At 38.5% G+C, this 18,794-nt stretch overlaps 1 protein-coding gene across 1 annotated transcript in view; it reads left to right on the top strand.

Annotated features, from left to right (window-relative positions):
- The window catches only part of DGKK (diacylglycerol kinase kappa), a 123,514-nt gene that overhangs the window by 68,088 nt on the left and 36,632 nt on the right, over positions 1–18,794 (top strand). The window contains exons 5-8 of the mRNA XM_003799668.2: positions 13,802–13,937; positions 14,618–14,724; positions 15,043–15,165; positions 17,079–17,181. Of these exons, the coding sequence (XP_003799716.1) occupies positions 13,802–13,937; positions 14,618–14,724; positions 15,043–15,165; positions 17,079–17,181 (469 nt within the window). The remainder of the gene's footprint in view (positions 1–13,801; positions 13,938–14,617; positions 14,725–15,042; positions 15,166–17,078; positions 17,182–18,794) is intronic.

The following is an 18,794-nucleotide window of genomic DNA, read 5'->3' as shown; positions in this document are numbered from 1 at the left end:
AAAAAAAAAAAAAAAGAGGCTATAGATTAATTCAGGCAACAGAGTTAAGCCCCAGAATGATGATAGAATGGGAGGACAAATAATAGATACTGAGTTGGCATCAAAGGAAAACCTAAATATAAGAAAGAGGCAAAGAGAGAGGAGTCACAAGCAGATGACAGGTTTGAGCCTGGGGGATATAAAAAAAGAATATAAAGGAGAAAATTAAGAACAAGGAGCTGCTTGGAAGACTAAATTAAAGGTTAGCCCTTTCTAATAAATTAACATGGAATCATTGACTATGGAAAGAGAAATTACCTTAAAAGTCATCTACACTCCAGATTCTAGATTCTAGAGCATCTGGAGATTGTAATTCCTATAGCCTTTATTTGAACTCTTCCAAAGATAGGGAACTAAATTTCTTGTAAAAGAATCTATTCAATGTTCCTAAAGAACATTAGAAAATTTTAAGTTTTTCTTAAGCTTTGGTATAGTAGAAGAAAAAACTTTCTAACATTCACTGTAAGCTGCAGGAATGGCATCTGCTGCCTCTTGAGGTAAAAAGCTCCCCTCATTGGAAATATGACAAACAAACTACAGGGTGTCCCAAAAGTTGCCCATAAAGTCACCATACATAGGGAAAATGGGAGATTATAGCTAAATGTATCTTTATTTACAAAATATTCATTATGAAATTGTACATAGAGGTGGCCAACATGTAAAGAATATTTTGTAAATATTTCATAAAATTTTATAATAAATATTTTGTAAATATAGGTATATTTAGCTACAATTTCCCATTTTCCCTATGTATAGTGACTCTTTGAGCAACTTTTAGGCCATCTTTTATTTCAACAACTCCTTGTCAAGATGTGATAAATTATTTTTTCAAGTGGGCAAAATTAATGAACTCCAACATTGCTTTCAAATTGAAAAGCTTATGATTCCAAGATTTCATTAAGCAGTTGAGAAAACACCCTCAGAGAGGTTACGTTTTCTTGCCTAAAATCATATAGTTCATTCTGGCAGAATTAAGACTGTACCTCTTCTAACCCTTAATGTATGTTCTTGGAAGCACATCTTCAATTCTGCCTCATTAATTCTCTTATTTCTTTCCTGTAATCCCCAACCTTTGTGATTATGTATAGGAATACTACACTAGACAACTGAGTTGTGTATAGATCCACAAATAACTTCAGACTGGCTAAATGACCCTGGATCATTCACTGTGTCTCCATGGATAGTGGTTTGCCCAGGCTGAACCCAGTTTACACTTGTCCCACTATAACTATTAATAGTTCTCTTTTCACTGTTGAAAGTGTTCTGATTTGAACAATATTGTTACCCTACCAATGGCCAGTCTGGGAGGCCCTAAAATTCTTCTGTAATTACTCAAAACTTGATAGAATTGAGCAGTTGAGGTCATTTTACAGCATAAACCACTGACTTTATCTGAACTCAACCTGTCATCATATAAGCCATCCCAAACAAGAGTCCTTTAAGGAGTTACATCTGTAGAGGATTTTATGCTTTGTGGGATGTTTCATCTGAGACTTTTATGCACTTTGCAGATACTTAATTTAAAATCCACACATTTGGAAAGTGCTCTAGAGTAATAAAACACCTAGACTTTCATATAACTAATAGATAAATAATTGATGTACATATCTGAGTTCTGGATTATGTTGAAAGGGACTCAGGATGTGGGGAAAAAACACTTAACTGCCATCAGCAGCGATGTCTTAAGGCTGCTATAACAAAAATATCATAGACTAGGGGGCTTAAACAACAAATACTTATTTCTTACACTTCTGGAAGCTGGGGAGTCCAAGATCAAAGTGCTGGCAGATTCAGTACCTCTTGAGGGTCTACTTCCTCATTCATTGAAAGCCATCTTCCCCTTGCGTCCTCATATGGCAGAAAAGGGAGCAAGAGAGCTCTCCTCTGCTCCTCCCAACCTCTGGCCTGAGGCAGGGGTGTAGGTTTTAGCTCTCAAAAAGAGTAAGGGGGTTTTAAAGAGACAGAAAACACTTCTGCCCTTTTTTTCAGGCCATTTTCTCTGTTAAACCCATCTACACATATATCAAAAATTATTTTATTTCATAAATGTATAGAATTATTTTTCAATAAGTTTAATATTAATATTTTAATTAAAAAGAAATAAAATAGCTTATTCATTTTTATTTTGATTACAGTTGAAATGAGAATATTGTGGATATATTTGTTTAATAAGATACATTATTAAAATAGGAAAACATGAGCGCAATGAACTGAAGACAGATTGTTAAGCAAAATAAAAAATTCTAGAATGTGAAGATTTGGAAAATTCTGTTTGTCCATATTACAAAAAATGAGAAACTGTGTTTGGAAGGGTATAGCAGACCCACCACTTCATAAGGAGATTAGCATGGATATGAACTGCCAACTTAACCATCTCAAAAAGCCAGGGATAGGAATTAGAATTATACTAGCAGAAATATGTCAGCTGGGACTAAAGGAAACCAAGCCTAAGGAAATGGGATGAATCTGGGCAGAGGTCAACTGTCTTAGACTAAGATGGGATGAGTCTGGGCAGAGGTCACATGATTGTTTTAGCCAAAGCTGGGATTAATCAGAACTGTCCCCTTTAAAAGCTCTGAATTTCTGTTCAGAAGCAGGACACTTGTTTGCTAGCCTTTCATTTACTGGCAAATTAATAAACTTTTCTTTCTTTCTTTCTCTAACCACTTGTCTTCACTCTTCTGATGAGGGCTCAGGGACAAGTGTTGAGCTTTCATTAACAAGGCAGTAGATTAAATTCAGCTAGTACATGAAGCACCTATTTATCACTTTTTTGGTGAGACATTTGAAATTACTCTTAGTTTTTTTAAATACTGTATATAATTCAGTATTGTTAACTATAGTCACCCAGTACCCTGCTATGCAATTAATCTCAAAATCTATTTCTCCTGAGTTGTTAGATTTCCTTATATGTTTTGAATATTTAACCCCTTATCAGATACATGGTTTGCAAATATTTTCTTCCATTCTGTGGGTTTTCTCTTCACCTTGTTAATTACTTCCTTTGATGTACAGGAGATTTTTAGTTTGATGTAATCTCATTTGTCTATTTTCATTTTCATTGACTGTACTTTTGGGGTGATATTCAAAAATTCCTTGTCCCCCCCCAATGTTATCTTCCAGTAGTTTTAGCATTTCAGGTTTTATATTTAAGTCTTTAACCATTTTGAATTGATTTTTGTACATGTTGTAAGATAAGGGTTTACATTTCATTCTGCTGCATAGGGATATCAAGTTTTCCCAGCACCATTAGTTGAAAAGGCTGTCCTTTCTCCCATTTTGTGTTCTTGGCAACTTTGTCAAAAGTAAGTTGACCATAAGTGCATGGGTTTATTTCTAGGTTTTCTATCTTGTCCATTGGTCATTGTGTGTTTTTATGCAAGTACCATGCTATTTTGATTATAATCACTTTATGATATGTCTCAAAATCAGGGAGTGTGATGCTTGTGGCTCTGTCCTTTTTTCTCAGAGTTGTCTTGGCTATTCGTGGTCGTTTGTGGTTCCATACAAATTTAGGGGTTGTCTTTTCCATTTTTGTGAAAATGACATCAGAATTTTGATAAGGATTGTATTGAATCTGTAGATCACTTTGGGTAGTATCAGTATTTTCACAATATTAATTCTCCAATCCATGAACACGGGCTATCTTTACATTTATTTGTATTTTCTTCCATTTTTTAAAATCAGTCTTCTAATTTATTTTATTTTATTGAGACAGAGTCTCACTTTGTCACCCTCTATAGCATGTCATGGCATCATAGCTCACAGCAAACTCTTGGGGTCAAGCATGCCTCAGCCTCCCAAGTAGCTGGGACTACAGGCACAGGCCACAATGCCTGGCTATTTTTTTAAAGATGAGGTCTCGCTCTTGCTCAGGCTGGTCTCAAACCTGTAAGCTCAGGCAATCCATAAATCAGTCTTTTATAGTTTTCAACATACGGATCTTTTACCTCCCTGGTCAAATTTATATCTAAGTACTTTTTTATCCTATTATAAATAGGATTGTTTTCTTGCGTTCCTTTTCAGATAATTCAATATTAGGACATGTTGAACATCCCAAATTTGAAAATCTTAAATCCAAAATACTCTAAAATCCAAAACATTGTTAGCACCAACATGATACTTAAAGGAAATGCTCACTAGAGCATTTTTAATTTCAGATTTTTAGATTTGGGATGCTCAACCAGTAAGTATAATGCAAATATTTCAAAATCTGAAATCTAATACATTTCTGGTCCCAAATTTTAGATAAAAGGATACTCAACCTGTATATATAAATGCTATTGACTTTTGTATGCTAATTTTGTATATCAGTTCTAGCAGTTTTTTATTAGAATCTTTAAGATTCTTTATATATGAGATCATGTTGTCAGCAAATAGAGACAATTTCACCTCCTTCTTTCCTATAAGTTTATTTCTTTTGCCTGCCTAATTGCTCTGGCTAGAATTTTCAGAGCTATGTTGAAAAAAAAGTGGTGAAAGTGGGCATTCTTATCTTATCCTCTGATATTGGAGGGAAAGTTTCCAACTTTTCTTATAATAATGATGTTAGAACTGACGAAAAAGGCTTATATATCTTATCCTTAAAACAAGCTAATTTAAGCTGAAAACAACTTGCCTTTAATGCATACAAAAATTCTACAATTTCACTCCCCCCAACTTTTACAATTTTGATGTCAAAACAAAATGTGTTTGTTTCTGTAATTTGTATCCTTTAACAATGTGTTGTAGCTCAATCTTAAAATGTTTTTTAGCTTTTGGCCCTCCTAATAGGGATAAAATTGCTTTATACACAACATTTACAGTATTAGAAAATTTTGACTATGTGTTATCAATACTACTGTATTTCTTACTTTAATGTTTTTTATTAATTAGCAGCCTTTCATTTCAACTTAAAGAACTCCCTTTATCAATTCCTATAAAGCAGGCCTAATGGTGACAAACTTAGCTTTTTTTTTTTTTTTTTATAATAGAGACAGAGTCTCACTTTATCGCCCTTGGTAGAGTGCTATGGCGTCACAGCTCACAGCAACCTCCAACTCCTGGGCTTAAGCAATTCTCTTGCCTTAGCCTCCCAAGTAGCTAGGACTACAGGTGCCCACCACAACACCTGCCTATTTGTTATTGTTGTTGTTGTTGCAATTTGGCCAGGGTCAAATTTGAACTCGCCACCCTAGGTATATGGGGCCAGTGCCCTACCCACTGGGCCACAGGCACCACCCCTGACAAACTTAGCTTTTATTTGTCTGGGAAAGTATTTATTCTTCCCTCATTTCTGAAGACAGCTTTGCTGGGTAAAAGGTTCTCAGTTTTCAGGCTTTTTCTTTCCTTCAGCACTTCAAATATCACCCCATTCTCCCCTTGCATATAATGTTTCTGCTGGGAAATGCACTGAAAGGTATATTGGGGTTCACTTGAATGTGATATTTTTCTTATCTCTTGCTGATTTTAGTATTCTTTGTCTTTGATTTTTGATATTTTGAATATAATGTGTCTTGGTGATCTTCTCTTTGGGTTAAATTTGGTTGGCAACATCTGAGCTTCCTTTATCAATATGGTGTTGTCTTTTCCCAGACTTGGGAAATTTTTAGACATTATTTCTTTCTAGGCCCCTTTCTCTCTTTCTCAAGAATTCCAACGATGTGAAGATTAGTTCATTTAATATTGAACCAGAACCATAAATTCTGCAGGCTTTCCTCATTCTTTCCTATACTTTTTTTTTATTTTTGCTCCTATTGATTGTATAATTTCAAACACTCTGTCTTTGAGCTCACTCATTCTTTTTCTGTTTAAGTCTGCTATCAAATACTTTTATTGAATTTTTCAGTTCAGTTATATTCTTTATCTCTTGTAGTAGCCCGTATAGTCTATGGCTAGGAGGAGTGAGTTATATGAAATACCTGTAATGGAACACCTTGGTGAAAAGGGCATGGAGAGATATTTAGTTCTAACAAGCATGAGAGAGCTCGTGAGATGAGAGCATTGGTGAACTGGCAGTCTCTATACCTGTGGTGTTGAGAGGCACAAGCTCAGTCTTACATTAGGCTGGAGGAGAAGGCAGACAAAAAGCATACACATTCTATCATGAACACACACACTTACTCTGACTCTGTCTCCTCTCCTACCTGCAGAACTCCAACATGGCGTCTCTCTGCTGAAGATTACTAGGCTCTGCTAAAGACTAAGATCTATCTGTTCTAAGACTGCTTTACTCTAAGACATACACACACTCTCTCTCTCTCTCCAGCTAAAGTAGATAGCCCTCAAGCACCTAAGAGAAACTGTTCCTGAGCAAGGTAGCCTAGTGGTCGGCATCCAGAACCTACCTAAGCTGGGCCCGAGACCTGGCCAGTCCCAGGCCCTGACAAGTGGTGTCAGAAGCAGACCCTGACAATCTCTAGAATTTCTATTGGTTTTCATTACTGTTATTGTTTCTATTTCTTTTTCAGACTTCCCATTTGTTTATGAATTGTTTTCCAAATTTCATTCAATTTTCTATCCATCTTGTAGTTACCTGAACGTCCATCAGAGGCTTATGCTGAATTCTTTGTCACCTACTTTACAGATCTTCATTTCTTCTGGGTCCATTACTGGAGCTTTATTAGTTTCTTTTTTTCATGTTATATTTCCCCAGTTTTTCATAATCTTGTGTCCTTACAGTGCTGCCTATGCATTTGAGAAGACTTCTTTCAGCCTTTGCAAGTAGCTTTTGGTGGTGACAGACTTTTACTATTTAGTTAGGAATTATGGATGGGTCAGCTGTTAGCAACCTCAGACAGGCTGACCCTAAGGTCAGGTTCTCTAGATGGACTGGGTCACTTTGTATGCACTGAGGTTGAATGGTATTGCTGGCTGTTCTCCATGGTCTGGTGACACCAATGGCTGTACTCTGCCATCAGATGGGATTGCTGGCTGAGTTCTGCAATCATCTCTGATAGGGCAAGTTTCAGGTTGACTTCCCTAGCTGGGTGGTACTACTATTGTTGTAATCTGTAGTTGGGCAAGACTGTGATGGCCTCCAAGGCTGAGTGTAGTCTCTGGGGTTGCTGCTTGGACACATTGGGATGGGCAGAGCCAGAGGCTGTGCTCCACAGATATATGTGGACTTGGGATTGCCTCTCAGCCTAGGGTAGGCCCAGGCAGGGCACTAACGTTTAGTCACTGCTCCACAGATGGGCTTGGGTGTGACCAGATGCTCCCTCTGTGGGTAACCATTGCCATGCAGTTGCTTACTAGTTTTCAAAAGACTTAATGTAATCCTTGGAACTTACTGGTCACTTCTCCACTGATAGGGTTGGTTGGGGGCAAGTGTTCCCTCTGTGGGTAACTGCTGAACTAACAGTTGCCTCTCAGCCTGGAGAAGACTTAATTAGAGCACCTAGGCTTTGAAGAGATACTGGCTAGGGATTCAAGCCTGGAAGACCCATGAATCATGTCTCCTATAGCATGATGCTACTAGCTAGTTCCTCTAGAGTGGCACCCCTATTGGCAGAAATATAGAAGCACCATCAACATCTGTACACTGGCCACTGGGAGCCCTACCCTCTTCATTTCTAACTGACCCCAGGTGGTCTAGCCCTGGTGGGACCTGTAATGTTTCCCATAGGACAGGACAGGAGTGAGCCTCCTACAAAGGGTCCCAGAATGTCACTTAAAACTCTCTTTTCCTATTGTAGAAACTGTAAGTCCAGGGGAATTCTCTATGTGAATTCTTGCCTGTGGATAGTTACTAGGTGGATTTCTGGGGAGTGGGTGAAGCTAGAGAACTCCTATTTTGCCATTTTGCTATCATTCCTTCTTTCACATTTTACTAAATGCAGTCAGGAGAAACCAAGCATCCTCAGTTAACATACCTGATGTTATTACTCAGAAGTTCTACCTTCCACTAAACAGTAGAACATAAACACAAAGCAGCCAAGTTCTAAAACAAGGATCACTTTTTCTCTAATTTCCAATAATGTGTTCCTCATTTTCATCTCAGACTTCATAAGAGTGGCCTTTACTGTCCTTATTGCTGCTAACAGTTTGTTCATGATTACTTATAAACTCTCTACAGTTCTTTTTTCTTTCTGACCTCTCACCAAAATCATTTTTAAAATTCCATTCATGGCAATCTAGGCTTTTTTTTTTTAAGCATGTACCTCACAATTCTTCTAGCCTCTACTCATTACCCAGTTCCAAAGTTGTTTCTACATTTTTATTTATTTTTTACAGCTGTACCCTCACTTCTCAGTACCAATTCCTCTCTTGGTCAGTTTGGACTGTTATAACAAAATAACAAAGACTAGGTTGCTTAAACAGCAAGTATTTATTTTTCAAATTTTTGGAGGCTAAAGAGTCCAAGAGCAAGGCATTGGCAGACTCAATGTCTGGTGAGGACTAGTGTTCTGGTTCATAGACTGTTGTATTCTTATATGGTAGGAAAGGGAGTGAGAAAAGTCTCCCAGGTCTCTTTTATTTTAAAGCATTAATCCCGTTAACGAGGACTCCACCCTCATGACCTAATCACTTCTCAAAGGCCCTACCCCCTAATACCATCACATTGAGGGTTAGAATTTCAGCATATGAGATGGAAGGTGGTACACATTCAGTCCATTTCAGGTAAAGAATCTTATTGGAGCAATGGATTCTACATGAATATATTTACCTAAGTATTTTAGAGAGGATAAACATCAAACACAAAAACCCAATAACCACGCGCTGAAAGTTTTAAGCAAAATTGCCTTCCTTAGCATTTAGAGATCAGTGGTTTATGTACATGGCACAGTTTTGAATCTATCTACAAAATGGGCTTTTATTTTCAGAAAATCACAGGGATGAGTAAATTTTTCAAAAAAAAAATAGATTTTAAATCCATTTTAACAAGTTAGAAGGACTATAATGACATATTATATTAGATTCCTAGGGCTTCCGTAACAGATTACCACAAACTTTATGACTTAAAACAACAGAAATGTATTCTCTCGTAGTCCTGGAGGCCCAAAGTCTGAAATCAGGGTATCTTCAGGGCCATGATCTCTCTGAAGGTTTTAAGGAAGGATCCTTCTTTTGCCTCTTGCTAGCTTTTGGTGGTTGTTATAATTCTTGGTGTTACTTAGCTTGTAGACACAATCTCTACCTCCATCATCACATAGTCTTCCCCTTTGTGTCTGTGTGCTCTGTATCTTCACATGGTTCTCTCTTCTGTGTGTATATTTGTGTTCAAATTTCCCTCTTTTGATAAGAATATCAGTAATTGGATTGAGGCCCATCCTCATCAGTATGATCTAATCCTAAATTGATTGTATCTTCAAAGACCTCCATTTCAAATAAGGTCACATTCACAGATGCTGGAGGTTAGGGCTTGAACCTATTTTTGGGCGGAGACACAATTCAACCTATAACAATACACTAGAAATTCCAATTCTAGTCCCCCAAATTCATGTCCTTCCCACAAAATACATCCATCACTGTCTCAACATTTCCCAAAGCCTCAGACTATTCCAGTATTAACTCTAAATAATCAAATGAAGTTTGAGTGAGATTATGTGTGGGGTTCACCCTGGGGCAAAATTCATCTCTATCTGTGGACCTGTGAACATAGGAAAAAAGTTATCTGTGTCCAGTATACAGATATAATGTAGGGAGAGCATAGTATAGACATTGCGATTCTGAAAGGGAGAAAATGGAAGGAGTAAAAAGGTTACTGGTCTAAAGAAAGTTGGCAACCCACCAGGGAAAATTCCATTAGGTTTTATAGGCCTGAAAATAATTCTCTGTGGCTTAAGATTATGTTCTCTGGCCCCACACTCACAGCCCACTAAAATGGCAGCTCCCCCCCCAGTAAGCAAAGAGGTAGACCCACCTTCTGAAACCCAGGAAGCAACACCACTGTCTGAAATAAAAGAGGTAGTGGGTCTGCTGGTACTTTTTGGGTCTTTGATAGCAACAGCAGCACTTCTGGCTTCTGAAGCTCTCTCAGAGAGTTTGCTTGCCTCTGAGCCACCCTTGGATATCATTCTTCTATTTTCTTGATGGATAATACATGCTCACAGCTGAGTAGCTTTATCAGTTCATTTCATATCTGTAGAATTTCAGAAGTCTAACAAACCATCCTCGTTTTGAACTATGTGTGTCCCCTTTAGCCCAAGCTGACAGTGTTCTACTGAAATAGTTCACTGGATCCATGTGTCCCACACCTAATCTCTCCAAGTAAATTTTGTCCAGCCACACCCATGATGTTCTCTACAGAGCATACTTTCTTAAGTTTTGGAATATGGATAGGCCAAGGATTTCCCAAATCTTTAAGTTCTGGTGACTTTTTGCTTACTAGTTCTATTATGGACTGAATTGTGTGCCCTCCACTCAAATTCATATGTTGAAGTACTAAGTGCCAATGTGACTGTATTTGAAGACAGGACTTTTAAGAAATAATTAAAGTTAAATGAGGTCATATGAATAGAGGCCTCATCTAATTAGATTAGCGGCCTTATAAGAAGAGAAAAAGAAGAAAAAATGTGCACACACCAAGGAAAGACCATGTGAATCTACCTACAAGCCAGAAAAGGAGCACTCACCAGGAACTGAATTGGCTGACACCAATCTTGGACTTCCTAGCTCTTAACTGTGGGAAAATAGACTTCTGTTGTTTAAGCCATCCAGTCTATGATATTTTGTTATGGCAGCCTGAGAAGACTAACACAAGTTCTTTCCTCAATGTATCTCTTTTCTTTCACATTTTACTATAAACAGCAAAGAGAACCCAAGCTATACCTTCTAAACTTTGCTTGGAAACTCAACTAGCCATTCAAGTTTATTCTAATTTCCACCCAGTAGTAGAAGAAAATTCAGCCAAGTTTTCTATCACTTCATATATATATATGGTGTTGTTTTTTTTTTTTTTTGCAGTTTTTGGCCAGGGCTGGGTTTGAACCCACCACCTCCAGCATATGGGGCCAGTGCCCTACTCCTTTGAGCCACAGGTGCTGTCCCTATTGTCACTTTATAAAAGCTATCACCTTTCCTCCAGTTTCCAATGATATATTCCTCATTTCCACTTGAGACCTCAGCAGAGGTACCTTTAAAGTTCATATTTTCAGCAACATACTGTACAAGGCAACCTATGTTTTTGTCTATCATGTGCCTCAAAATTCTTCCAGCCTTTACCCATTACACAATTCCAAAGCCACTTTCATATTTTCAGTTATCTGTTACAGAAGCACTTCACTTCCCAGTACCAAAATCTGTATCAGTTTCCTGGGACCGGCATAACAAATAACCACGAACTGGGTGGCTTAGGCAGCTTACTCTCACAATTCTGTAATCTAGAAGTTCCATATCAAGGTGTCTTCTGGCCATGTTCTCTCTTAAGGCTCTTGGGGAGGATCCCTCTTTGTCTCTTCCTAGTTTCAGGAAAATCGTGGCATTCCTTACCTAATCCCATCTCTGCTTTCAATGTTACATGGTATTCTCCCTTGTGTCTGTGTGATCTGTATCTTCACAAGGTATTCTCTGGGTGTGTCTGTGTCCCTCTTCTTATAAGAACACCAGTCATTGGATTAGGGCCTACTCTAATCCAGTATGACCTCATCTTAATGTGATTATATCTGTAAAGACCGTATTTCTAAATGAGGCCACATTAATATGTACTAGGAGTTAGGATCTAAACATTTGGGAGGGGTCACAATTAAACTCATCACACATATTCATCCAGAGTTGCATCAACGTTTTCTTATAGAACAGGATGCACACCAGAAATATAAATTCCATCTTCTTAACTGCTGAACCTAAGCAATATCCATTTTATATATTCTTTTATATTTTATAGGCAGTTGGGCCATGAAATTCAATATTTTATCCAGGCAGAATTCTGCATTTCTTCCACTTGGTCCCATAGAAATCTGCACATGCTAGAAGAGCTCACTCGTCACTCTATATTGGAATAATCTGTCTCAGAATTTGTCAAGCTCCTTGAAGGAAACAATTATGCTTACTTATCTCTGATGCTTCAGGGTTTAACATGGTATCTGGCACATAGTAGAATCTTAGTAATTATTGGATGAAGGAAGGAGACTGTGAGGAAGAAAGGAAGATTCTTGCAGAATTATAATCTAGTGGCTTGGGTAGTAGAAAGATGCTGGGAACTCAGCATGCCAAAGCTAATGCTATGTCACTTCCTCAGAACTCTTCACCTTCTACTATGATCTTCTTAGATCTTTCTAGCATCTCAATGTACAATAAATATTGCAATTACAAAGCAATCTCCGAACACATGAGCTTTTAGCTCATCAAAGTGCTTTTCCTTTCAGAAGCTTCCAGATCAATTCAGCAGTAGCTTAGCACATAACCAATATATCAAAAAGGGTAAGAAGGCTACACCTTAGATGGCTAATTCCTGGAAATTGATCAAGTTTGAACACATAATGTACTAGAGTACTACTGTACCTACTAAGTACTGTATAGTACTTTTTAAAGTCTTATCATACCTTTAAACAGCCAACCCATTATAATGTAAGAATAAAAAACTATGTGTGTATCTATGTCTAAACTCCAGAGGAAGGCAAAATGGAGAAAATCAGACATTCATAGGAATTAAAGAAAATGTGGAAGGGACCTGTAAAAGGCATATGCAGAACAAACTTGGGTTTCCCCTTTCAATTCCAAAACTGTTGCTGGTATACCCTGTGCCTTCCCTATAGTCATGAAAGTCAGGCCATGATATATAAATGCAGTAATAACAGGCATGTTAGGAAAAAAATGTCAAATTCAATAGCTTGAAAGAGGACACCAAACAGAATGACACTCCATGAGGGCAACAATTCTGTCTTTCTCATCTCTATATCTCAAATGCCTTGAAAAATGCCAAGCATATAGTAAGTTACTTATATAGTAACTTATATAAGTAACTATATAACTATATAGTAAGCATATAGTAAATACTTATTTAATGAATTATTGAATAAATTAAGTTTACCAGAAAACTGCTATAGATAGGGTGTGGTATTCAGAAAAGAACACTTGAGCAAAAAGCCCCCAGATAAAGCAATGCTTTGCTCACCTGGTAGCCAGGAGGGGAAGTGCACATCTCCAGGAAGTAGTGAAAGCCTAACAAAGAGTCCTTATCACAAAGTCAGAGCCCTACTTCGTCCCTTCCATTCCTGGCCACAGCATTTGGCTATCACTGAATGATCATCTCACCACCTCCACTTGCCTACTACTTAAAGAGAACCAAAGCCAAGGAACAAATTTTGTTTGGATTAAGCCAATAGAGTGGTTGGCCAAATGGTCCTGTCTTTAGCTTCTTTTCCAGGATCTGCCCCTCTATCCTTTTCCTTTTCTGAAACCTCTGACAAAAAGAAAAAATGCAAAAACAAAAATCCCAGCATTCTGGGAGGCCAACGCAGGTGGATTGCTTGAGCTTAGGAGTTTCAGACCAGCCTGAGCAAGAGCAAGGACCCGTCTCTACTAAAATACAAAAACTAGCCAGGTGTTGTGGCAGGTGCCTGTAGTCTCAGGAGGCCGAGGCAAGAGGATCACTTAAGCCAAAGTGTTTGAGGTTGCTGTGAGCTATGATGACATAGCACTCCACCCAGGGCAACAGACTAAAACTCTGTCTCAAAAAAAAAAAAAATCCCAGATATTAGCTCCAACTTTCAGTCTTCTTCATACACTGACATATATATAGCAGGCCAGTTTAGCTTTAGAAGCAGATTTTCTCGCCTTCCCCAATCCATCCATCTCTGTGATTAACCCTCCATTGTCTCTTCTCTTTGATTTATTTTAGATACCTGCAGCAGAAAACAATCCTTTCCTTGTCGGAATGCACTATTGGTACTCCAGCTACAGCCACCGGACACAGCATTGCAATGTTTGTCGAGAGAGCATTCCTGCCTTATCTAGAGATGGCATTATCTGTGAAGGTACCTTTCTGATTTCTTTAGAAAGTGGAGTTCATGGGTAAAGATGGGGTGAAGGAATTCAATAGGATTTAGTATTGCTGACTCATGCTAGGTCACTGATTCTGGTAGGAGGTTAAACCTGATTGAGGAAAGGAGATGGGGGAAAACTAGCATGAAGGGGAATTCTCATGAATGAAAATAGAGGATTTGGTATGGAGAGATAATACTACATGGTCACAAGGGTTGAAAAGACAGAAATCGCCTCATTCTTACCAACAATTTCCATTCTGGTCAGATATTAGGAAGTATTAGGGGTGTCTGACCTGTGGCCCATGGGCCACATGTGGATTATTTAAGGTCTGTTTTTCTTATCTTGTGGTATTTTCAAATACCACAAAAATTACACCAAGACCTTTTTTTTTTTAATCTCATCAGCTTTCATTAGTGTTTGTGTATTTAATGTATAGTCCAAGAAAACTCTTTTTTTTCCAATGTATGGCAGAATAACAAAGGTTGGGCATCCCTGGAACAAATAGAAATAAAAAGGAACTGGATCATACTGAAAATAGGTCTTTGGAGGTTGATCAGAACTATTTAGAAAGCATCTCTGGGTTCTAACTTTCAGAGAATCTTAGAGAAGGGAATTAGAATTTTTACTGTTACCAGATTTACATCCATCCTTTTTTTTCTTTTCCTCACAGTGTGCAAAGTGAAATCTCATAGATTATGTGCTTTGAGAGCAAGCAAAGATTGCAAGTGGAATACACTGTCCATCACTGATGACCTCCTTCTGCCTGCAGATGAAGTAGTAAGTACCAGCCATACCCTGCCACAGTCACCCTCTCCCTTCTCCCCTTCAGTCAGGACATACAAGGGAAGAAAGTCTTCTTCCTGTTTCTAGACATGCAAAGTCAGCCTCTTCCCCAGGCTTACAATCTAACCAATCTAAAAGACTTAAAATCCCCAACTTCCACTTGTCATTGGTCACTAGCATTGGAACAGGGAGGATAAGACCATGAAGAACTTGGGAGTTTTTACCTAATGTCCACCATAATTTATTATGATTAGCTGTACCTTCACTTCCTTATATCTCTAATACCTCTTGTCTCTTTTTACCCTCCAGCAGACCATGCCCCATCAATGGGTAGAAGGAAACATGCCTGTCAGCTCTCACTGTGCAGTATGTCATGAGAGTTGCGGCAGTTATCAGAGACTTCAAGATTTCCGCTGCCTGTGGTGTAATGCTACGGTAAGACTCTACCCATATTCTTGACACCTAAAGAACTTAACTTCTGGGGAAGGGGTGGATTGGAGCTTGACTGTGCATATACATAGACAAAAATCTCAGAAGTCCTTATCCCAAAACAGATGGTATTGATTTCATAGCATAGAGCTTGGTATCCTGCATTTCTATATCTGGCTATGGAGGCTTTGGGAGAAATTTTTAAGACTCTTCAATAGTTCCTAAATGGCAAAGCTTACTAGCAAATGGGAAGGTTAACTCTTTAATGGCAGTATGGGTAATTTAAAAATAAGTTCTGATGGGGTGGCACCTGTGGCTCAAAGAAATAGATAGGGTGCCGGCCCCATATGCTGGAAGTGGCAGGGTCAAACCCAACTCTGGCCAAAAATTGCAAAAATAAATAAGCTCTGAGTCTACCTTTAATAAACCTCCCTTCCTCATCCACCATATCCCAGGAAGTTGCAATCTTTGTTACTTAATAGTGGTTAATAATATTAACATATCATTACCACTATGTTTTGAGTGCTTTATACATTAATTAATCCTTACAACAACCTTAAATAAGGTTTCGTTGTCCCCATTTACAGATGATGCAAGTCAGTTTCAGAAAAATAAAGCGATCTGCCCAAGGTCATGCAGCCAGTAAGCAAAAGAGTCTTGATTCATACATAATTCTCCAAAGACTACACTCTTAACTACAACACTACCATGCCTCTAAACCACTGGCCCTCAACTGGGGGTAATTTTGCCCCCCAAAAGATATTCAGCAATAATTCAAGACATTTTTTTATTATTACATCTCAGGGGAGGGGATAGTGCTACTGTCATCTACTTGGCATAGGCTTAGGATTCAGCTACATCTCCTACATTGCACAGGAAAGCTTCCCATAACAAATAACTATATGGCCCAAAATATGCATAATGTTGAGGTTAAGAGATCCTGATCTAGGCTTTGTTTTTTTTTTTTTTTCTTTTTGGATACAGAGTCTCACTATGTCACCCTTGGTAGAGTGCCATGGTGTCACAGCTCATAGCAACCTCAAACTCTTGGGCTTATGTGATTTTCTTGCCTCAGCCTCCCAAGTAGCTCAGACTACAGGTACCCACCACCTCGCTCAGCTATTTTTTTGTTGCAGTTGTCACCATTGTTTATCAGACCCAGACTGGGTTTGGATGTGCCAGCCTCGGTGTATGTGGCTGGCGCCATAACCACTGTGCTAAGGTCACCAAGCCCTGATCTAGGCTTTCTAGGTTTCTGAATGCTTCCCTTAGAGTTTTCAAGACAAGAAGGAACTAAAGTACAGGCTTCTTCTTAGAAGACTCTGGTTGTTCTCTGGCTCAGGCTAGGTTCATGTACCCTAGAAACTGTAATTGTCCATGAAGTGATACTTGAAGATGTTAGAAATCTGGGAAGAATGGACACTTGTAGAAAAGCTAGCAGAATCTCAGCTGTGTCACTTCCCAGCTGTTTGACCTTGGGCAAAACCCTTTACCTTTCTGAGCTTTGCTATCCTTATTTCTATAATAGTCAATAATGTCTTCTCTACCACACAGTTGCTGTAAGGATTAAAGTGTAATAGCAGATTATCAGGATTAACCCTCTTATACTTCCCCATTTTGTAGGCCACTAGGATTGTGCCTCTGGACTAGTGACTTCTCAGTGCCTGTAGATAGGTATCTGCTGAAAGTCACCTGTAAAAGGACCAGAATTCTGAGGTTAAATTCAAGGACAGTGCAGTTAGTTTCTGGGTGGAGTGGGGGTGTTCACATGAGTTAGGGGTATGAGTATGACACAAAATTTCAACAAAGGAGACTTAAATATTAAGGATCTATATCAGGATTGGAACTCCAGACTGATCAATGTTATCCTTTTCTCTCCCCCCTCCTTTTTTTTCTCTGCTCTGCTCTTATCGTTTCAGGTGCACGATGACTGCAGGAGACGGTTTTCCAAGGAATGTTGCTTCGGAAGTCATCGCTCATCAGTCATTCCTCCCACTGCTCTAAGTGACCCCAAAGGCAATGGTGAGTAGCTAAACCTTAACCTCAGAGATGCATTGGGGAGGGAGGGAAGGCACAATGGCTGGAAAGAAGTACTAGAACTAAATTATTATTATCAACCTAACACTAAGAACCACACAGTAGGAATGTGCATGTGTTCATGATTCTCTTTAGACCTTTGGAATGGTGAATATTGGTCTTTCTGGTATATGTGTAAGGGGGCGTGTTCTCTGTAGCCTCTGGAACAATTATTTCTAATTGATCGGAATGGATTTCAGCATTTTCACAATTTCTAAACACAAGATTATCCATGAAATAAGCTTGTTTGTGTCCAAGTGGTCAAGAAAGAACTGCATGAATGCCCAGGTTATATTCCTTTTTAAATGGAAATTAATAGGAAGTTTGTTCCAAAATCTGAAACTAACATGATCATTGCCCCAATACTCTTCATTGAGACTTTTTCAATTCCTGGACACTAGTGATTTACTGAGAACTCTACTCACACAGGCATTGCCAAAGCTAATGATTACTGTGGATCTAGGATATTGATTTAATACAACAATTAACTTTCATGTAGCATACGCTAAGTGCCAAAGGAATGATAAAGACGCCTGGAAATCAGAAAATGTTAGGGATGTTAACCATTTATAGGAGGATGAGCAGAAACTGTGTAGAATCTTCTTTCAAGGTTTAGCAATGTTAGAACAGAGAAAGCAGGTGCCAAGGAGAAGGTTGTTTTGTTTAGTTTTTGTGTTTATTTTTAAAGAATAGTTAAGACAAGAAGGCAGCGTGTTGTAAAGGGAAAAAAAGCCCAGGCAACCATGAGTTTTAATCACTTACTAGTGAGGTAACCTTGGGTAAGCCACTTGGATTCTCTGAGCTTTGCTTCCCTATCTGTAAATGGGAATGAAGCTATCTATTGTGAGGATAGATGATAATATGTGAAGGACCTAGGTATTTAGAAACATGTCCCAAAGCACCATAAAACTCTCTAGTCTTCTTGGGTGACTAAATACCTAGTCATCTAACCTAATGAAACCTACAGACCCTCACAGAGATGATTCACTCTTTGGAACTTGCTAATCATGCCCTTTTGAGTTCATTTTTCCTTCTCTACTTTTTCCTTGCTTCTGAGACTCTGCTTTCTGCCACTGAGTGGTTCATTTGCTTCTCCTATTATTCAATATTAAAGATTGGAAACTGTCAAGATCAAAACAACATATCACAGCTAAAAAAATCTGACCTATTTTACTAACATGAAGAAATTTAGAAATTTAATATGCTTACCACTGACATACTGTTAATACAATTTCACTAAGCCAGGAGAGAGATACACTACTCATAAATTTCAGTTCATGTATGGCTAGTTTCACTCTATATATGGTCAATTACACTTTACTGAAGGAAAGCTCAACTCCTTCCCAGAAATTTTTTAATCTATATTTTTCTAATATGCTAATTTATCCATCTCTGATGCATGGACCGTCCACTGATCCAAAAGTGATTAGTGAACCACAATTTCATTGACTTAAAAATTGTCCCGGCTCAGCGCCTATAGCTCAGCCGGCTGAGGCGCCGGCCACGTGCACCTAGGGTGGTGGGTTCGAGTCCCCAGCCCGGACCCGCCAAAACAACGA

The sequence above is a fragment of the Otolemur garnettii genome, unplaced genomic scaffold (assembly GCF_000181295.1).
Source record: "Otolemur garnettii isolate 467f Iridium unplaced genomic scaffold, OtoGar3 scaffold00153, whole genome shotgun sequence".
NCBI classification, from domain to species: Eukaryota; Metazoa; Chordata; class Mammalia; order Primates; family Galagidae; genus Otolemur; species Otolemur garnettii.
The sequence above is the reverse complement of the archived record's forward strand: the minus strand, read 5'-3'. Positions and strand labels throughout refer to the sequence as shown.